The following is a 22,757-nucleotide window of genomic DNA, read 5'->3' on the forward strand; positions in this document are numbered from 1 at the left end:
TCTGGAACTCACTCCCTAAGGACATCAGGCAGGCCCCAACTCTGGCAGTCTTCAGGAGGAGCTTGAAGACATGGTTGTTCCAGTGTGCCTTTCCAGAATAATGATTCCTTAGCACTTGGTCCCTCTAAAGCACTTTACATTTTTAAGTCTGCTCATATGTCTTTCCACAAATGCCAGTATCACTTTTTCGTCCATGTTCTGCACTATTTCCAATTTTAATTTTACATTTGGCCTTCCCACAGTTTTTAATGGTATATTGTCTTATTAATAATGTTATATATTTATGGTTTATGTTTTTATTTTAATTGCTTGTATTGTTGTGATTATTGCTTGTATTGTTGTGTTCGGCCTCGGCCTCATGTAAGCCGCACCGAGTCCCTTGGGGAGATGGTAGCGGGGTACAAATAAAGTGTTATTAAAGTGTTATTATATATGTAAGGTTACGGGGAAACAAAAGATGAATCAAGACTATTCCAGGAAAATTGGAGTGTTTGGAAGGCATGGGATTTTGCACTGATCAGTTTCCAACAAGGGAGAGTTTTCCTGCTGTCCAGGAAATTCTGATGGGAAAATTATTGATTACAGTAGTCCAGTCTCAGATCAGTCCTGCTCTCAATAGATGACTGAGTGGCTCACCATATTTGTCTTCTGCTTCTTGGCTTGCCATTTTCTCGGTGCTGGATTTTCTGTTGTTCCGTGCAGAGAGCAAGGGCAGTAGTGAGTCCGGAGTGGAGCTCCCTTCTCTGGCCACCCCTTTGAGATGCTTTGGTCTGTCTCTGTTGCAACACAGAGGGAAGGAATGAATGGAAAGAAAGCAAGAATGTGGAGGGAGCACATAGGTATTACCTGAATGCCCCCTTTGGACAGTAGTAGCAAAGGTTGATCATTATAAGAAAAATAATATTTTAAATAACACTTGCCTCAAAGAGTAAATAGTAAACATTCAGATAAATCAGGCATGGGAAAACTTCAGCCCTCCAGGTGTTTTGGAGTTCAGCTCCGGCAATTCCTAACAGCCTCAGGCCTTTTAGGAATTGTCGGAGTTGAAGTCCAAAAACACCCAGAGGGCTGAAGTTTTCCCATGCCTGAGATAAAGCCTGAGTTAAGACTACTAAAATAAAAATCCTTAATTTTTAATTGACGATTAAGAGATAGTGAAATAGGATAGTCATGAAGGGAATAAAGCTAAGATGAAGATAATCAACTTAGTTGGAATGTGACGCTGGAGAAGTGTTTATGGACTGCCACAAATAAATCAGCCCCAGAGCAAATCAAGCATAGACTTTAACTAGAAGCAAATATGACTGTCATACTTTGGCCTTAACATGAGAGGACATGACTAATTAGACAAGTCAATGATGTTTGGCAAGGTGGCAGTTAGTAGGAAAAAAGATTATATTATGGGTAGAGAAACTCAATTAAGGGTTCCCTGGTGACGCAGCGGGTTAAACCGCTGAGCTACTGAACTTGCTAACCAAAAGGTTGGTGGTTCGATTCTGGGGTGTGAGGAGAGCACCCACTCTTAGCCCCGGCTTCTGCCAACCTAGCAGTTCAAAAACATCCAAATGTAAGTAGATCAATAGGTACCACTTCTGCGGGAAGGCAACGGCACTCCATGCAGTCATGGTGGCCACATGACCTTGGCGGTGTCTACAGAAAACACTGGCTCTTCGACTTAGAAATGGAGATGAGTTCCCCTGACATTAAGTCTAGTCATGTCTGATTCTGAGAGTTGGTGCCAACCCCATATTTATTTATTTATTTATTTGCAGTATTTACATTCATTTCTATTTCTTTATTTCTTTACAGAATGTAAATACTAAAATAGATAGATAGATAGATAGATAGATAGAAATAGAGTTGAGCACCAACTCTCAGTCGGACACGACTAGACTTAATGTCAGGGAAAACCTTTGCCTTTTTAAACTCAAGAAAGCCACAGCCCTGAGGTTGCAATCCTGTTGCAGCATTCATAGGCTCCTCTCACACAGCTATACAAAATCCACATTGAACTATCTTCCATACTGGATTTGATTATGAGGAAATTGAAACCACCAAGAAATAAGCAGAAGACAGAAGAACATACTCTGTTCCACATAACCTCTTCAGTTCTTCTTTCAAGCGCTTGTTCTCCTCTCTCATCTTATTCATTTCATTAGCTGTGACAAAGAGAAAAAAAATAAATGCTGTGTTAGGTGGCAGATATAGGAGATGCAGTGGTGAAAATGTGTGTTTCAAAGACCACAGGCCAGAATCAGGCCTTATATCTCCCAATGAGAATTCTGCCCAGAGAAAGGAAGGCGATGACCAATAACTCTTTGCCTGTCTGCCCAGCCTGTAGTCCAAGTTATAAATGCTAATGGGCATGACAATGGCACAAATAAGGTTGATGTCCACCGGAATAGTAACTCATGGGGTCACAACTACGGATCCTTTCCCATACCACAATATTGTAGTTAAAATACCAGACATTTGACAAAATTGGTGACAATTAAAAAAACCCAGCAGCAATAAAAACAACAGTGTGTGCTTTTAGTGTGTGGACATGTGATTCCAAGCCTCATTGTTACTGGATAATAGTGATGGCCTTGGCTAGAAGCATGCACATTCAACAGCTCAAAAAGCAAAACAATATACAGTTTGTTTGCAGATGTTTTGCCCACATCTATGGCAGGCATCTTCAGAGGCTGTGAGGTATACTGGAAACTAGAAAAAGGAGTTTTGTATATCTGTTGAAGGTCCAAAGTGGGAGACAGGACTCTTGTATGTTGGAGGCAAATGTGAATGTTGCAATTAATCACCTTGATTAGCATTGCAAAGCCTTGCAGCTTCAAGCCCTGGCTGATTCTTGCCTGAGGGAATCCTTTGTTGGGAGGTATTAGTTGGCCCTGGTTGTTTCATGTCTGGAATCCCCCCCCCCCCTTTTAGCATTGTTCTTTATTTACTGTCCTGATTTTACAGTTTTTTAAATTACTGGTAGCCAGATTTTGTTCATTTTCATGGTTTTCTCCTTTCTGTTGAAATTGTACACATGCTTGACATGGTGGTTGTTAGAGTGGTCTAGTGTATGTGTATTCTCAAATAATATGCTGTGTCCAGGTTGGTTCATCAAGTGCTCTGCTATGGCTGACTTCAGATACAGTTTTAGCCTTGTTGGTATATTGATACACTACAGTTCAACTGGAATTATGAAAAATGTTTATGTTGTTATGCAATATGACCCTCCCATACACGCAGGACCAGATGCTGGTTTCATCAACTTGCATACAAAAAAACTGTCCTCTATGACTTTTTAAGGACCTCTGGGCAAATCCATGGTATGATTCCACCAGATGTTATAATAGAGTGGCTGAGGTGGGAAAGGAAAGAGCCTGAAGCTGTTAGGGATTATGGGAGTTGAAGTCCAAAACACCTGGAGGGCCAAAGTTTGCCCATGCCTGTTATAGACAATCATTTTGGTGCCACCTCCTGATTGTGTTGCCAGTGTGATTTGCACCCTTCCCTCAAAGATGTTACTGGGATAGATAAGTCAAAATTCTTGCTGCTTTTTCATCTTGTACTCCCTTAGTTTCAAATTAAATTTGAATTGGACAGTTCTTCAAATGGAAAACCATTCTCTATAGAGTAGAGGACACATGGCTACTGTAGAAGTCAGTAATTTTCCACTTTGGTGAAAATCACTCAGTTTGAAAACTTTTGCATTCTGTTCTCCAGATCTTGGATAAATTCCATGTTTGAACTACAACTCCCAGAATCTCCCATCTGGCATGGCCAACAAATCCAAAGGGGGAAAAGAAACATTTTCAAACTATCTACTTTCTGTTTCTAATCCCCCACTTGGTTTAATTATCTTTTTAATACTTTCCTTTTATTTTTCTTATCATTAGTCTTCTGTTTATTATGTTCTAGGTTCAGTTTGAGACAAGAGAAAAGGAAAACAAATACTGAATGTTTGGAACTATAATATTTCTAATGCTTAGGGGTGTTTTTTTTTCAAGCACAAAAGGTCCCACTTTTTAGAACCATGACCATTGTGGGCATCATTGTCTGGCTGCTAGAACCTTGAAAGAAGTTTCTTGTACTCACTGAGGATGAAGATGTGCTGAAGACTCTGGAAATGGGCCTTCCCAAACTCATGCTGCTTCTTTTTAGCAAGTTCCTGTGTGACTTGACACCTGTCACAGAGCCCAGCTCGCAACCTTAAAGGTAAATAAATGGAATAGTTTTAACCCAATGAGGCCACATAGAAGCACTCCTTCCCTCTGGATTAGATGTCCAGGTTATGGGTGCTATTGTGTATGTAGACAAAAGAGGCACCATCCATGGTAAACGCCCTTCCCATGGAGGTAAGATCAGCCTCCTCGCTGATGGTATTCCGAAAAAGACTAAAAAACTTGGATGTTCAAGCAGGCATTTGGTTAATTCGGTGCAATGAATGTGTCGACTACGGATTGGTGATATGGATGATGCAATTGGACCATGATTTTAGTTAGGAGATTATTGGATTGTGATTTATGTGAAATATTGTGTATTATGTTTTTTACGGTTTTAATTGTATACTGTGTATTGTATATTCTGTTGTAAACCGCGTTGAGTCTCCAGTTAGGCTGAGAAGCGGCGGTATACAAGGACAGTAAATAATAAATAAATAAATAAATAAATCCTCCAAATGCCTAGTTTTAGTAATGACTGTCCCAGTTAATCAGGACAGACCTAAAGTCTGGGTCAGAGGGCTTGGGAAGCCAGTTTGGGTACGTCTCAGATTTGATCTACCATAGCAAGAGATATGGATCAGGCTGGTCCATATTAGGATACTCAAAATGTTAATTCCTTATTAATCCCTGAAGATGGAGCTGATAAGAAGCAAAAGAAAAAAAAAGCAGGCATCCATTTACCTGTTTTCCAACACTTTCACATTTTCTTTCAGGGCTTTCTGCTGTTCTCGGAGTTGGTGGTTTTTAGCAAACAGCTCTTCGATTCTCTGGGCATCTCTAATTTAAGATGAGAAGAAGAGAAAGAATAAGAAGGTTGGTCAAACACTGCAACACCTAACCACAGTCCTTGTTTGTTATATAGTTGTCATGGAGGATCTAAGCATTTCTAGAGAAAATACATTAATCAAAGTCATGAACAATGAGCTCAGCAAAAGTTAAATGTTCAAATGTGGAAAGCTGACAGTGCAGTGTTAGTGGGTTGGGTGAAGTATAATGTGTACTATGCTCTTTTTTTTACAGAGGAGTATTCTAATTGCAGGTGCCCATGGATCACAGAATAGAAGGAGTAAAGAGTGGGTCAAATCTGTGGTGCTCACTCCATTCTAAAATCACCAGGTGAAGTCGACTCCAAAAGAGTTTGAGGGCCCATCCAGATGGGCCCCAAACTGCAGGCTTTTATCTGAAGCACCCCGGTCTTATGATAGGATATAAGTGGAAATGATGCCAGAAAGGGTGGTTTCTTAAGTTTCATCCAGGTCTAGTAAAGGATATAAGTAGAAACCCAGAAAAAATAGTTTCCTTAAGGAGGATGCCCTAAAAAGGATAGAAAGGTGAGCCTTGGAAGTTCCTTCATTGCTGCCAATGGGCTGGATTTTCCAGTAGCAAAAACTGAACTTTTGGCTGCCAGATTGAAAAATTGAATTTTGCCAGCTCAAATTCAGGAGGCTCCTGAAAAAACAGATGGGGGGGGGGGGGGAGAGGAGGGACCAAAATACCAACACTGAAAATGGCATTCGGTTTAGGCGAATCACGCACCCCAATATGTTATATTACGTATATGTTGCTGTCCTTTTTTTTTTTTTTTGATGATGTGCATTCTTTTATTTGACAGTATGTAGGTAGTAAGAAATAGTATAGTAAAGGCTGAAGGGCAACTGAAGCAGGAGAAAACACTGCCTAGAGGCACTGAAAAAGTGTGAAAGGAGCTGTGGCAGTTGATTTGAACCCAGTCAGGAATGTAAATTTTATAGCTGTTTAAGAGCTGGATTGCCATTAGGGAGAATGAGGCAATTGCCTCAGGCAACAGAGGCTGGGATGCCAAAGTCATAGGACAGAGATGTCTGGTCCAAGTGCTGTTGTGCCGTTACACCAAGAAGCTTTTATAAAAACAAAACTATGATGTGCTGTTCCCTATGTCTGGGCGAACTGCTGGTGCTTTTCTTGAGAAGATTGAGATTCTCAGTAACTGAGCCTATTACAAGTTCTGAACATCAAAAAGGATATTTATTTCTCAAAGTTGCAAACAGAACAGTCAATTGATGAACCAAATAGATATTTATTCTTTCTCTTCTCCACCAATTACTGAGTCAGCCTTTCCCCAAGTAGCAAAAAGATCCAGGGATCCTTCACCCTAATCCAGAGCTGTTGCCTTGAGAAAGAACAAATATTTCCCTATCTATCTAAGCTCCAGATTAGCATTGGAGATAAGGCAATGCAGTCTCTCTCTCTATAAGACTCTATAAAACTCAATTCTCAAAGCTCAATATCTATTCTTCTTTATAACTCTCTTATAATCTATCTAACTATAGCTCAATTAAGCTTATCTAACTCTAATATATCAATTCTATAACTCAATTGTTTTTGCAGTGGTTTTGTCGGAGCTACCTTTCTGGCCTCCAGCACATCAGATTCCTTCTTCAGAACTGAACAGGCAAGGAGGACTCCAAAATGGAGGTCTGGCCTGGTAAAAGGGGCGGGCTCAAAAGTTACTCTCTGGGCCATTAACTGCAAAGGAGGCCTGCAGACTGGCTTGCAGACTTGCTACTATTAACCTTTGGGGCTCTTGCAAACTGCAGCAGCCCTGGGACAAAATGCAAAAGAAAGCAGCCTTAAGCAGCTGAAAGGTAGGGCAAACCAGGCTCCTGGGAGACAGAACAGCTGTGTATTGCAGCCACTATGCTAGTCTTCTGTTTATCTAGCCCTGTGATAAAGTAAGTTTTAGCTACTGGTTGAATCGAAGCAAGATGCCACTTTGTTCTTTTTAATCAGACTGGGTCAAACCAGGCCAGCTTCTACCCTCCCATGAAATGTTATGGGTGAGGAAGCCAGCCTTGGTTTTCTAAAACAATCTAAGCCCAAACAACATATGATAAAATAACATTTGCTTTACTCACTGGGATCTCTCAGTGGTGATGTCATTCAGCTTGGTTTGCAGAGCTAAAAGAATAAAAAGAAGCTTCGGATTAGAGATTCTGGATCCTTTCCCCAAGTTGCCTGATTTGGAAAAGGGTAGGTGACACAGTGTCACTCCCATAGTTTCACTTACACCCAACACTACACAGTTTTACCAACTCACCAAACTGCAAAAACCCCAGAATTGCATAGCACTGAGGTCTATGGGCTGTGGTTACGTTTAGGGAACTGCTTATGCAAGCATGAATTGAATGTGTTATTGAGTTTAGTGCAGGAAGACTGGAGTCAAAATTTTCTTTCATATACAAAGCCTACTGGGTGACTTTGCATCAGTTATCTCAGGCTAAGTCTATTTTATAAGACTGTAAGGGCAGTAAAATGCCAAGGGGTGTATGTATATTATTCCCCAAGCTCTTTGGAGAGACAAGAGAATAAAATGGTAACAACTTAATAGCTGCTGTTTCTGGCAATGGGCTCTGTGATGTCTTAACATGTATTCTTTCCCAGTTTGGTGCCCTTGAGAAGTTCTGGCTTACAATCCCTCTGAATATTATTCATGCAACCTCAGGTTGATGGGAATTGTAGACTAACAGATCTGGAGGGCATCATGGTGTGAAAGGTTGAGTCCTAAATAAGACTCCTATTAGCTTCTTATGCCTATTTTCTAGGCTGAGATTGAGTCTTTATGCTCAGTTGTTATTCTTGAAAAGACTATTCACCAAAGCCAGCATTAAAATGTCATAGATTTCAAATCCTGTCTTACCATGAACTTCTTTCTCATGGATTTCCTTGACTTTGTTCAAGAAGTCTCCAAAATTTTCTGCAGCCATATTCTATTTTCACATGGGTGGTTCCAAATTGGTGAGACAAACTTTGTAGGTCAATATTTTCCCTCTTCTGTTCGGTCTGTAATATAAAACAAAGAAATTACAGCTAAAGATATCAGTCCAAACCGTCTGTATGGTTTTTAATGCTATTGTATCCCAATAAAGGAGAGCAAAATTGATGCAGTGGTTTCAGTGTTAGACTACAGATGCCTCTATATATATCTCAGTGGTGGCCCCCCGGCTATGGAACTCCCTCCCCAGGGATGTTAGATCGTCCTCTCCCTCCTGATTTTCCGAAAAAAGGTAATAACTTGGCTCTTTGAGTAAGCTTTTGAGAATGCAGTGGAATAGATAACATGGAACTATGATTGATGAACATGGAAAGGCCAAACGATATTACTGGATAACATTTTAACAAGATGGCACCAGTGATTAGATGTTTAATGGCTTTTATATATGTTTTTACATTGTTTATGGTTTTTAATTGCACTTTAATGCATGTATGGCATCGAATTTGCCAATCTGTAACCCGCCTTGAGTCACCATATGGCTGAGAAAAGCGGACTATAAATATCGTAAATAAATAAATAAATAGAACGAATGCATTTTGATACCCCTTTAACTGCATGGCTCAAGGCAATGCAATTATAAGCATAGTAGTTTTACAAGCTTTCTCTACCAATTAATATGGGTGCCTTACCAAACTATTACTTCTAAGATTCCATAGCATTGAGTCATGGCACTTAAGCTAGTGTCAAAACTGCATTCATTCTACAGTGTAGATGTATCCACAGAGCAAAATCTTTCTATGTGCTCCAAGACTGCTTTGCACAAATGGGGAATGAAGGGCTGGTTCTCCTATTAGGTTGAACGAAGCAGTCGCATCAGACTTTGAGCATCATAAAAAGGTAACAAATGCTTAATATCACCATAACGTTACTGTGGGAGAATATCACAGGATGTCTACGCCCCACACCATTGGAGAAATTACACTGTTTAGCCGGTATTGCACCACCTGACATCCGCTGGGAAGTAGTAAAGGTAAAGGTAGTCCCCTGACATTAAGTCCAGTCATGTCTGACTCTGGGGTGTGGTGCTCATCTCCATTTCTAAGCCGAAGAGCCAGCGTTGTCCGTAGACACCTCCAAGGTCATGTGGCCGGCATGACTGCATGGAGCGCCATTACCTTCCCGCCGGAGTGGTACCTATTGATCTACTCACATTTGCATGTTTTCAAACTGCTAGGTTGGCAGAAGCTAGGGCTGACAGCAGAAGCTCACGCCACTCCCTGGAATCGAAACCTGAGACCTTTCGATCAACAAGCTCAGCAGCTCAGTGCTTTAACCCACTGCGCCACTGGGGGCTCCCCTGCTGGGAAGTAGCAGCCAATAATTAAAGGACCAAGGCAGTGTCATCTCCTGCTCATCCCTGTTCTGATATCAGCCAGCATGCCAACACCTTAAATCAAGAAATAGCTTTCTAAGATTTACAGAGATACTTGGAGAAACACCTCAGCAAGTGAGAGTCCAAAAGTGGCAGGCTCAAACCCGGAACCTCAATCCATGGCTGATACCAAATGAGAAACTCCCTCCTGAGTACAAAGAAGGCTGTGAAACTTGGAAGGTATTGAATACACTGTGCTCTGGCACCACGAGATGCAAAGCCAACCTTCAGAAATGGGGCTACAAAGTGGAGTCCATGACATGTGAGTGTGGAGAGGAGCAAACCACAGACCACCTATTACAATGCAGCCTGAGCCCTGCCACATGCGCAGTGGAGGACCTCTTTATAGCAACACCAGAGGCACTCCCAGTGGCCAGCTACTGGTCAAAGGACATTTAGTATAATGCCAAGTTTTTAACTTTGTTAGTGTTTTTAAATACATTACAACTGTACCCTCAATTTGTTTCTGACACGATAAATTTAAAAAAAACTGAGGGAGAATGACAAAGGGAAGGCACTTCTATGATTTTGTGCCAAAATAACTTGCCTGGCTTTGAATACAGTATTCTAAATTTTGAAATAGGAGATGAGGAGGAGGAAGAAAGAGCCAGCTTTTGCTTCAACTTGTGCATTGAAATATTTAAGGCTTGGTCTGACCTGAAGTTTGTGTTGTCATTGTGCTGCATGAGAGAGCTGCCAAGTTGCTAATGGTATTTTTTTTTTTAAAAAAAATGGCTGTCATTCACTCAGTTTTGTCTTTTCAACAGAGCCTGATAGTCTGGAATAAACTGGTCCTGGGAAAGTGACCTTTGGACTATACTGCCCAGAATCCCTGAGATAGGAAATCTTCCCTAATGTTCTATTTATTCAGTTAGTTATATCCAACATTTTGCCTGCAAAGAGTCCCAAAGCAGTTAAATATTTCCAAAATCTGGATAGGAATGGATGGGGTATTTTATTTTATTGCATTTTTATGTCACCTTTCTCCCCAAGTAGGACTCATGGCGACATCCATAACAATTTAAAAAGCAAGTTATAAATGCTACAGTTTCTGATGTAGCAGCAAACAGCTCAATGACTTAACTTGTTAGTGAAAGGCTATCAAATTCAACTCAAAACAGTGCTGCAAATCTTATAAACACCAGTAAAGTTTTGTTTTACAAAATAACATCAATTAAACAAAGTATCTCAGCCAGCAAGCTCTAAATTTCCAAAACAAATAACTTTACAATTGGACTGTTGTAGGTTTTTTCGGGCTATATGGCCATGTTCTAGAGGCATTCTCTCCTGACGTTTCGTCTGCATCTATGGCAAGCATCCTCAGAGGTTGTGAGGTCTGTTGGAACTAGTTGTATTGTATCAATTGTATCAAAACCAAAATAATAGGCAGGCAATTTTGTGAAGTTTTCCCCCCTACTAAGTTAATAAGCTATGCATGCCATTTAACAAAAGCATTCAAGGTAACAAAGGGTGAATACATAACGTACAATTAATGCAGTTTGACACCACTTTAGCTGCCACAGCTCAATGCTATGAAATCATGGCTGTTTTAGTTTTCAAGGTCTTTGGCCTTCTTTGCCAAAGAGTGTTGGTGCATCACCAAACTGCAAATCCCAGGACTCTATCACACTGAGCTACAACTGTTCAGCTGGTGCCAAACTGCATTAACTTTACCCAAAGAATCAGAGAGTCATCTAATGTACACCCATTAGATAAAGGGATCAAATCTTTTCCATTAAGAAAGCTCAGGATAATCATTTCCATGGAGAAAACTCAGGTATCTATTTCAGCAGAAAAATACTTATTGGCTGGTTTCCTTAAGAAACTCATCATAGGCAAACAGGAAAAGGGATCTTTAGAAACACTAGTGGTGGAAGACAGATGTTTCAAACTACTCACTGGTCATAACATTTATTACATTTGCACAGATGCCCTTTACACGCTTGCCTTAACTGTGACCCTTCCGTGGTGTTTTATTTCCTTGGTGATTTTCCAAAGGTGCCATTAATCTGAGACTTTGCCAGTTCTATTCAAAACCTGTGGCAGAGTCCAAGAGGGCGGTTTTGATGAAGGCATTTCTTTCCAGGAAGATCAGATTGCATTAATACCTATGGCTGCAACTCCTCCTTTAAAATACCATTGGTGTTTCTAAGGGGAAAATGTGCATTATTAAGTTTGGTATATTTATTCTTTTTTTTTCCTTTCTGAGCAATTCAATTTTTGCAGCATTCAGAAAAGTATGAATCATACTACAAAGGTTAATTTTGAACAAGTCTTTCCTCTGTGAGCTTCTTGACTTGAATTCCTGTGTAACATTAGATGGCAAGAGTAATTTGATTGCTGGTTGCTAAACTAATGCAATGACTCTCATGAACTAATAATAACAATGACAATAACAATAACAACAATATGTTTCTAATTGCATAGTGTCAGAATACACTATGCACTCTTTCCAATTTAAAATATAATAAACTAGCCATAAGACTGGGATTTATGTAGCTCTCTCTCTCTCTCTCTCTCTCTCTCTCTATATATATATATATATATATATATATATGCTCTCTGTGCCCCTGTTCAGAAGATTTCACCTCACTTTCTGTCCCTGTGATAATGAGAGTCTGAAAAAATTGGCCTCATGATAATTCTTTCAAGAGTGTATTTGTCTCCTGAGGATAGATTTCTCTCACTTCTTGTTGTCTCTCCCCCATTCTCCACCCATGTGCCCGGAGGAGGGCGACTCCAAGGACCAAGGGTCTGGAAAACAAACCCTATGAGGAGTGGTTTCAAGAGCTGGGCATGTTTAGCCTGCAGAAGAAAAGGCTGTGACATGATGAGGACCATATATAAATATGTGAGAGTAAGTCATAGGGAGGAGGGAGCAGGCTTGTTTTCTGCTGCCATGGACACGGAACAATGGCTTCAAACTAGGGGAAAGGAGATTCCTCTTGAACATTAGGAAGAACTTCCTGACTGTGAAAGCTGTTCAGCAGTGGAACTCTCTGCTCTGTGGTGGAGGCTCCTTCTTTAGAGGCTTTTAAACAGAGGCTGGATGGCCATCTGTCAGGAGTGCTTTGACTGTGATTTTCCTGCTTCTTGGACTGGATGGCCCGTGAGGTGTCTTCTGACTCTACGATTCTAATATGATCAAGAAATTACAAACCCCGAGTTCCTTTATTCATTCCTTCTGTTTTCCCTGATGCATATTCCTTTCTATAAACCAGGATAACAAAACCATATGATGGAAGAGAAACAAATTATCTTCGGAAATGAATTGCGATGATGAGATCAGCGTATCCTTCCAACCTCTCCTGAGTGATGATATGTCAACTATCTTCCACTTTACAAAATGATCATGCAAATAAAGGGAATTTATTTATGAGTTCTGGGCATGAGGCGAATAATGAGGTCCTTAATTGAGTTGGCCTTTGCCTTAAGCATTATTTAGAAGGAGGGTGTCAAGAGGGTGCAGTATGATACTTCAGGCAAACAAGCCAGACTCTTGTCTTGCTAACTGTCTCAAGTTCAAATAGATTTTCCCCTCTAATGGAAACGATAAAAAAGCAGTCTGGGTTTAAAAGAGATTCAATGCCAATTCCCACTTTTGCAGGAAACAAGTGAAAACCTAAAGTGATAGAGCTGCTCTTTTCTTACACTGGAGTCAGATTAAGAAAAAGAAGCCAGCATAAACATATGGAGATGAAGAAATGAAGTGGTCTATTCTGCTAGATTATGCACACATCAGAATCATAGCACTTTGATACCATACCATGTTGAGAGGTCATCTTATGGAACACTGTAACCCTAGATGGAAATTGCATATTAATTTCCATATCTCTCCTAGCAGGCCCGTAGCCAGGATTTCAATTCGGGGGGGGGGGGGGGCTGAGCTTTTTTCAGGGGGGGTTTCGGGGGGGGGGGGGCTGAGTCTGAGTGAAAGAGGGTCTACCCTAGCAAACCTTTTGTATCGTTACCCCAATACCCCTATGCATATGGGATATATTGAGCATGGTGATCAGATCATGATATGAATAAACATAGTTTAAATAATGCACCAGTAAGGACTTTTCGCAGACCACCATGAGAATTTTGGGGGGGGGGGGGCTGAAACCCCTCAAGCCCCCCACCCTCACCCCCGAGCTACATGCCTGCAAAAGGCAGAATCTTTCCTTTCCTTGTTGAAACTGTTATAAAACTGCACTGGAGAGGTATGTTTCTTCTCCAAAGTCATCATAGAGTTGCATTGAAGGACCTAGCAAATCCTTAGAGATCATACCTCCCTAATGCAACTCTATAGTAAACTGGGATTGAAAGTTATGTAATTTAATGGCATTGGGTTCTATCCAGTTTCATGTCACCATTCCCAGGAGCATATCCACCATGGCTGCAGGGGCTTTACCGTACTTTTGTGTTTTCAACTTAGACTGGTTCCACACAGGGGAAACGTCAGGTCTGACCTGGGTTTAAAAAACCTGGGTCAGGCTGGACTTCTGTCCCTACACTGGCAGAAAACACATGCTTTCCTGAGGGAGGGTGTCCAGATGCTCTGCTGGACCTTCTGGCAGGGCACCTGGACAGGAAGAACCCCCCCCCCCCCCAGAAAAGCCTTAAGAAGTGCATAGAAATGGCATGGCCCAATCCACACAGGTCTTCTGAAAAAGCCAGTTCTTTCCACATGCCAAAGTAATTCAGAGCAAAGTAGAGTTTTTCTGCTTTTTGCCAAATTAATTGGCTTTTACCGGAGGCATTTGGACATCACAGATAAAAACATGGGCACTCACTTATTTTGTGAGCTGTCTGGATGCACCCTCATTTTGCAGCAACTGAAACAGGCTGAGGGCAAAAAGGAGGAGAAATATTGGCACATTTTAAGAACTACTGAAAAAGTGGAGTGACAAGGAATTAATTGGGGTTGTCCTTACTAAAGTAGGATATTTGCATGGTTTGGTGTTCTCTTGTCCTTGTGCTCTATCAAAAAAAGGTTCAGTGGGTGGCAGCTATCAAATCCTGAAAGGGATGGCTGATGTTCCTTCTTTCCTAATTGAAAAGGAAGAGATAGGGCCACGAGGATGTGATTGCTCTAATTTAGATCCTAGGGAAATAAAGATTTCTCTCTCCCCCCTGAGGTGGGACCAACTGCTTCTCTATGGTCTGCATGCCATCATCTCTTTCTCTCTTGCTCACAAGCAAGCAACAGCAGTGGGATCCCCTCCCAGGACTTGACAGCTGGTTGGCAGAGGGAAGATGTGGAGTTGTGCGTGCAGAAATACATGCGCATGTAGGATCTTAGCCTCTGTTTGTCAGTCTAATGAGGTCAGCTCATTTCAGCTCCAATTACAGAAGAGCCTCAGTGAAATTCATTGGCTAGTTCTGTTGCATGTGTTTGCGTCTCCACCACCCTTTCCTGTAAGGTCTACACGCAATGCCTGAGATAAATAAACTCAAATGGAATATTTATGAAGCCATCTCCAGATTGAAAGCCCCAAGTCCATAATTGAAGAGCGCCTTTTCAAAACACTACAAAACTGTTTCTCACGCTTCAGCACGGTGCCCCTCTTACCACCTGGCTCAAGGATCCTTGCCAGATATTTCACATGCATTGCTAAGGTCAAACTAGGATAGTGTTAGGCTGGGATGTGTCCCAAGAATGCTCAGATGAAGCTGGTTGATGTCTGCCTTCTAATCTTAAATGTGGCATCTGAATCTTCATGTCTGTGGTCAACTGGCTCATGGCTGCAGGGTGCTATACATACCTTCCAACATTTCATAAATGTCAACTGAGACACATAGAATCACAGAGTTGGAAGAGACCAAAAGGGCCAACCAGTACAGTCTCATTGTCATGCAGGAATACACAATCAAAGCACTCCCAACAGATGACTATCCAGCCTCTGCTTAAAAACCTCCAGAGAAGGAGTCACCACCACACTCCAAAGCAGCATATCCCAGTGTGTGACAACTCTTCTCATCAGACAGGTTTTATTAATGTTTAAGTGGAGTTTCTTTCACTTTAATTTGATTCTATTGTTCCATATCTTTGTCTCTGAAGCAGTAGAAAACAAGTTTTCGCCCTCTTCAATATGACCTCCTATCAAATATTGAAACATGGCTATTGTGCCCCCTCTCAATCGCCTCAGCTCCTAAGCAGCTACTTATAGGGCATGAGTTCCAAACCTTTGACGGTTTTGGTCACTCTCCCCTGGACAGGTTTCATCTTGTGGCCAATATGGCAAAATGTATTTTTATTTATTTATTTATTTATTTCACACATTTGTACTCAGTCCTTCTCATTCCCGAAGGGGGACTCAGGGCGGCTTCACAACAGGAAACTATTTGATGCCAATACATAAATTATAAAACAGTTACAGTTAAAAACAATTATTAAAACATTCATATAAACAAGTTCTGCCAGCTCATAATCATAGTCCAAAAGTCAGTCCATTGCTGATCACATAAAATCATTCTCAGTCTAGTTGCTGTATCTACTGCTCAAAGGCGTGGTCCCACAACCACGTTTTGAGTTTTCCCCCAAAAGGATAGGAAGGAGTGGGCTTACCTGATCTCATTGGGGAGGGAATTCTACAGCTGAGAGGCCACCACTGAGAAGCCCTGTCCCTCGCCGCCATCAGTTGCACTTGTGAAGATGGTGAGACCAAGAGCAGAGCCTCCCTGGATGCTCTTAGCCTCCTTGATGGTTCATACATTTGAACAAGTTTAGGGCTTTATAGGCTAAAGCCAGCACTTTGAATTGTGCTTGGTAGCAGACTGGCAGCCAGTGGAGCTGGCGTAATGGGGGGGGGGGGGTTGTGTGTTCCCTGTACCTCGTTCTAGTGAGTAATCTGGCTGCCACCCATTAGACTAGTTGAAGCTTCTGAGCAGTCTTCAGAGGCAACCCCTCGTAGTCTATTCAGGATGTAACAATAACATGGACTGCCGTGGCCAAGTCAGATTTCCCAAGGTATAGGCACAGCTGGTGCACAAGTTTTAATTGTGCAAGAGCTCCCCTAACACGACCATGACCTGAGCTTCCAGGCTCAGCAATGAATCTAGGATCACTCCCAAACTGTGAACATATCAAGGAAAAAATGCCCAAATAAGGGGAGCCTGCAGTAGTTTTCATTTGTCTGATCCTACTGGGAATGGCAAAATTTCACCTCTCCTCTTCTGAGTGAACTGATCACAGATATGCTGTGATAACCTGTGCTTCCTTTGATCAAATCCTGCCCCCCCAAGAATTATTGGGCAAGTCTTCATAAGCCAAGTGGTGCATAAAGAAATAAGTGTGCATGCTGTCTAGCATGTTTTTCATGCAGTTCAGGAAAACCGAAGCAAAGAAATGATTTTCCTGTCAATACCAGCACAATTCTTGCCCTACCGCAGTTGCCTTGAGGCAATAAAAGGATCCTGGCTGAGGCGTGGTTTAATCAAGTGAACACAGAACTGTGAGTTGCAGTTCTAGTTTGACACAGGATCCTTTTACTGCTCCAGACAAATAAGGGCTGTCTATCTAGATGTATGTGTATGTTTATAATATATTTAATTTGCAAACTGGTTAGGCTTGCCAACTGACAAGTGCCATAGGAAAATCTAACGTATACCAGCCTGGCTTGCTCTTTTGTGTTTGCCAGAAGATCAGAGAAGAGAAATAAACTGGCAAATGTTTCCCTCCCATTATTCTTGCACAGTGCAGACACAGCTAGAGCTTGGAAAAGTTTCTTTTTTCTAAGGTACAGCTCCCAAAGCACTCCCAACATAGGCAGGAGACTGCTGAGCAGGCAAATCTTGGGAGGTGTTGTCCAATAAAATACTGGGTATTACTGTATATACTCAAATATAAGCCTAGTTTTTCAGCCCTTTTTTATCACATTTATTATCACATTTATTATCTTACTTTATATTACTGTTATTATTACAGTTCCATTATTTTAGTCTATTATTATTACTATTATTACATTTATTATTTTACTCTATTATTATTGGAAGGATACATTTACATTGAAGGTTAGAATAATGGTTGAATCACGGTTGGACAATCTTACCTTAAATTACAGTTTTATGAAAATATTCAAAAACATTTAGCCTATTCATGCTTCAATTAATGACATTTTATTGATATCCATTTTTATGTTGAAATTTACCAGTAGCTGCTGCATTTCCCACCTTCAGCTTATGCTCAAGTCAATCCATTTTCCCAGGTTTTTTTGTAGTAAAGTTAGGTGCCTCGGCTTATATTCGGATTGGCTTAAACTCGAGTATGTACGATTCTTTTATTTCTTCTCATCTTGCAAAGTGTCTGGAAGCCCAGCTTTGGTAAATGGCAAGGTATAAATAAAAGAGGAGACAAGTGCTACTTTTTCCAAGTTGGGGAGATGCCTTTTGCCAATCAGTAGTAGGAAAATATACAGCTACGTTTTCCACTAGTCTGGGCTTGCAGATGAAATTACTGCAGAAATGCATTTTTATTTTGTGATTGACACTCTCTGTATGTATCATAGAATTACAGTATTGGAGGAGACTGCAAGGGCCATCCAGTCCAACCACCTGTCATTCAGGAAATGCCATGAAATGTAGAACATCTGCATAGCTCATGCCTTCAAAGATATTCTAGTTCCTTCATCTTTCTGGTATAACGTTATCCATTTGGTTCCAATCTATCCCAGTTTTCTTTCAGTGAGCTGAAAGCACCATACATAGTTCTCCTTCATTCTTATGTCATCTTCACAAGAACCCTGTGAGGTAGAAAGGGGCTGGCCCAAAATCACCTGGAAAGTTTCATGGCTCAGTGCAACTTTGAATTTTGGATGTCTCAGGTCTCCAACTTGTGTTTCATTGGCTTTTAGAAAAATATAAGGAGAAAAAAAATCACAGGTGGCATTCTACCTATTTCCATGGTTTAAAAAATGGGGAAACTGTTCTTGCAAGTCCCAAGAGCGCCAAGGTAGTTAAATCTCTGCCTTCTATCTTTTCCTAAAGGAACCCCAAGGAGTGCATTGTTTGTCCTTTCTTTAATGCTCATAGCAAATGGGCCAGGTAGATTGGGATAAGAGAGAAACTGGCCTGAGAGTTGTGAGTTGTACATAAGTTGTGATTTAACTCCATGAATGAATTTCCTTGTCCTAGCCTGTCACAATGACTGCTATAACAACTGCATCTTTTCTTACATGTAGTGAAGGAGTGATGGAGAGAAATGAATTTCACATAGATACAAATTCTCTCCTTCTAGTGTCATAATACCAGAGACCAGGATTACCCAAAGAACTGTGGCAGAATTAAATAATTATGGTTCCACTTTAACAATTATTCCACTTTAACTCCCATGGTTGCATGTCATAGAAACCTGGGATTTTGCAGTTTAGTGAAGCACTAGAGGTCTCTGGCTGAGAATTCTGAGTATCTCTCCCTAGACTGCAAATCCCAGCATCTTGTAGCAAGGAACCAGGGTAGATATGGGGGAGTCACAACATAATGTGACAGTGCCTGGAAATTCAGGATACACAAAAAGCAGTCTTATCCTTCTTCATACATTCTATATGAATTCTCTACCACAAGATGGAGCTACCAATTAGCTACCAGTCACAGTAGATATATATTTCTTCTAGTGCCTGAAATACGTATTTTAACAACAAAACAATAACAAGAAGAATAACTTTATTTATATCCTACCACCATCTCCCAAAGGGACTCAAGGCTGATTACAAAACAGAACATATTAGTGCTGTAAACACATAGATGCAAGTAAAATATAGCGGCATTAATAACAACACAATATCAAAACATAAACAACACTAAGAAAAAGTGAAACCCAACTCAGTTTAGATAAAATATTCAATAAAAACACAGCAATAGCAATTAAAATGGACAATACTAAACTCTAAGTGACATAAAGTGCCAGTTTGTTTGGTCAGCTTATGTCTTAGGCATTATTTTGCCACTGTGTATCAATTGCTGTAAAATATGAAATGATAAATCCAGTTTCATGCATGTCCTGCTTGCAGACTTCCTAGAAGCTACTGATTGGCAAATGTGTGAACAGAATTTGGATTACATTAAATCCTTAGTCTGATCCAGTGTGGCTATTCCTATGTTCTTAATTTTCTTTAAATTTATGCTGCAATCTTGTTGTTGTCGTGAATGTTCAAGTTGTTTCTGACTAATGACTACCTTAAATTAATCTATTATGGGGTTTTTTTTTTGGGGTGGGGGGAGATTAGTTCAAAGAGGTTTTTGCTTAAATTTCTCCAAAGGCTGAGAAAGTGTGGTTTGCCCAAGGTCAACCCTTGGGTTTCCATGGCTGAGTGGAGATTCAAATCCTGGTCTCCCAATCCTATTCCTAATCCAGCTGTCAAACTATTGCACTATGTTCTCCTCCATAACATTATACTGTTGATATTTTGTGGTTTTTGTAGTGTTACATTTGGTTTTTGTAGTGTTTACATTTTGTAGTGTTACATTTGCATGGCTATGTCTCTTCCTCTCAGAGACATAGCCATGTTAGTTTGGATCAATCTGAAAACAGATCTTGAAGCGTTTTTGAGAATTTTGTAGCACAAGGGTTCATAAACTGGGTCTAGTAGCATCTGATGAAGTCTCCCCAGGCTATGAAAGTTTATGCCTCAGTCTTCTGTGTCTTCCCCTCCATGGTTGTTTGTTGAGTTCGTTTTTACAGCCACAGAAAGTCAGATTGATGGAACGTGTGAGTTTCTTGGTTTTAAAGAAATGCCTGGGAACAGAAGGAACGTAAGGGATCTCATTTCACCTTGCTATGGAAACAAGGGTTTTACCATTACTGTCTTTTCTTTCCCAACATTCGTAAACCGTCTTTGTTCTTGGAGGAGATCATGTTGCTTCCTGATCCTGACCCTGACATCCCTTCTCCTCCTGTCACTTTCTCAGAAGAATCAATTTTCAGTGAACTCTATGAAGTTACAAGATCAGGACTTATTTATTGATTTATTTGCCATACTTGTACCCTGCCCTTCTCTACCCCAACAGAGGGGCTCATAGCGGCTTACAGTGGCACAAACATCGTGCCTCAACAATGGTTACCTAAAGGTTTTCAAAATTATGACATATTAAACAGAGTTAAAACAGATTTAAAAATTTAAAAATATCACGCCATCCAAAGTTCATGGTCTGAGTCTATTCCAAAGTCAAATTGCACAAGTTTTTGATTCAGAGTACTATATTGTCCTTGTTTCCAAAAGCCTGCTCAAAGAGTCAGGTTTTGACTCTTTTCCTGAAGGCTAATAGGGAGGCAGCTGCTCTAATGTTGCAAGGGAGGGAGCCACCACTGAGAAGGTCCTATCTCTTTTCCCCACCAGCTGCACTTGTGAGACCAGTGGGACCAAGAGCAGGGCCTCCCCAGATGATCTTAGGCTCCATGATGGTTCGTAGGGATGATACGTTCGGACAGGTAGCCTGGGCCAGAACCGTTAGGGCTTTATAGGCTAAAGCCAGTACATTGAATTGTGCTCGGTAGCAAACTGGCAGCCAGTGGAGCTGGCGCAACAAGGGGGTTGTGTGCGCCCTGTGTGCTGCCCCAGTGAGCAGCCTGGCTGCCACTCACTGGACCAGTTGGAGCTTCCAAACAGTCTTCAAAGGCAACCCCACATAGAGTGTATTGCAGAGCATGGACCACCATGGCCAAGTCAGACTTCCCAAGGTATGGACACAACTGGTCTACAAGTTTTAACTGTGCAAAAGCTCCCCTGGCCACTGTTGAAACCTGTGGTTCCAGGTTCAGCAATGAGTCCAGGATCAGTCCCAAGCTGCAGACCTGCGCCTTCAGGGAGAGTGTAAACCCATCCAACACAGGCTGTGACCCTATACCCTGTTCGGCCTTTTGACTGAAGAGCTTTTAAGGACAGACTTCCCCTTGGTTGTTGTGCTGTGGCCTAAGCAAAAAAGTAGTCTGGTGTATGGCTTGGAATGCTCAATTGGGATTTGACAGCTCAACTTTCCAGTCATCATGGAACCTTGAAACTCACTGGGTTAATGTAAACCAGTTTCAGCCTAATATACCTTACAAGGTTGCTGTGAGAATGGCATAGGGAAGTGGAGAGTCATGTCTTCCTGCTGGAGTTGATTGAAGGAAAGGTACAATATAAATACAACAAATAAAGAAGTTAGTTTCAATGATACCACCCTCTACAAGGTTAAGATCTCTTGTTGGCTCATATGCCACAAAACTAGAAGCTAAAACTGACTTGGAATGAAACAAGCTCCCCAGATAGCTTGGCCCCAACTAGGACCCAAAATCTTGTCCTCGCATTTTACTATTGTTCTGTATCCAAAGTTGTAATGCGATACCTTATACTGCCCTCTATCTCTACCTCAGCCATATGACCTACGCACTTTACCCATCAGCCCTATCCTCACAATTGTTTTTGCACCAGTCTGCCCACTGGTGCCCAGAAACAGATCCTTATTACAGAGCTCATTGGTTATTGGTTTGATGCTCACTTTTATATTTTGTTATATTGTTGTTTTATTCTGTTTTATGCTGTTGTTCATATATTTTAATGTGCTATTTTTAAACCATGTTGATTGGGCATGTCACCATGTAAGCCCCTTTGGGAAGATGGAGGCAGGGTAAAAAAAAAAGTTGTTGTTGTTGTTGTTGTTGTTGTTGCTGTGGTTATGAATTCATGAATTCACAAAATAGGGAATTTGAGCTAAACACCATTTGGCAGCCTTAAAGAAGCTATCATAAGTGCTGAAATCTATATCCAAGGTAGATTCAGCACCTTTAAAGTCCAGACTCAAATTCAGAGTGGTTTTATCAACTCACTCATGTGAGAACTGCATACAACACCTAGCAACTTATTTGCGGCTTTATAGATTTAAAGAATCTCAGCGTAAATTACTTTGCATGATATATAATTGGGTAGCCCCCATTGGTGCAGTGGGTTAAACCGCTGAGCTGCTGAACTTGTAGGTTGGTGGTTCAAATCCAGAGGGTGAGGTGAGCTCCTGCTGTTAGCCCCAGCTTCTGCCAACCTAGCAGTTCAAAAACCTGCAAATGTGAATAGATCAATAGGTACTGCTCTGGCAGGAAGGTAACAGTGCTGTCATTCCAGCCACATGACCTTGGAGGCATCTATGGACAACACCAGCTCTTTGTCTTAGAAACAGAGATGGGCACCACCTTCTGGAGTCATACTCAATTAGACTTAATGTCAAGGGGAAATTGTTACCTTTTTATGTAGCATTGGAACTTCATAATTGATAGTCATTATCAGTAAGAGTTTCAACATGGAAAAATCCTTTAACTGCTTCACAGTAAATGGAGATTGTATTCAAGAAGTTAAAAGGCTGAGACTTGGAAAGGCCATCATGAAGAATTTATTTATTTATTTATTTA

The 22,757-nt window shown here is 41.0% G+C and overlaps 1 protein-coding gene across 1 annotated transcript in view; it reads right to left on the reverse strand.

Moving 5' to 3' along the window:
* Positions 1-22,757, reverse strand: part of RBBP8NL (RBBP8 N-terminal like) — a 47,829-nt gene that overhangs the window by 19,274 nt on the left and 5,798 nt on the right. The window contains exons 2-7 of the mRNA XM_060771981.2: positions 7,891-8,033; positions 7,109-7,151; positions 4,896-4,991; positions 4,087-4,199; positions 2,087-2,159; positions 637-776 (exon numbers count right to left, since the gene is read on the reverse strand). Coding sequence (XP_060627964.2) covers positions 637-776; positions 2,087-2,159; positions 4,087-4,199; positions 4,896-4,991; positions 7,109-7,151; positions 7,891-7,957 — 532 coding nt within the window. The 5' untranslated portion in view covers positions 7,958-8,033. The remainder of the gene's footprint in view (positions 1-636; positions 777-2,086; positions 2,160-4,086; positions 4,200-4,895; positions 4,992-7,108; positions 7,152-7,890; positions 8,034-22,757) is intronic.

The sequence above is a fragment of the Anolis sagrei genome, chromosome 4 (genome assembly GCF_037176765.1).
Source record: "Anolis sagrei isolate rAnoSag1 chromosome 4, rAnoSag1.mat, whole genome shotgun sequence".
Taxonomy (NCBI): Eukaryota; Metazoa; Chordata; class Lepidosauria; order Squamata; family Dactyloidae; genus Anolis; species Anolis sagrei.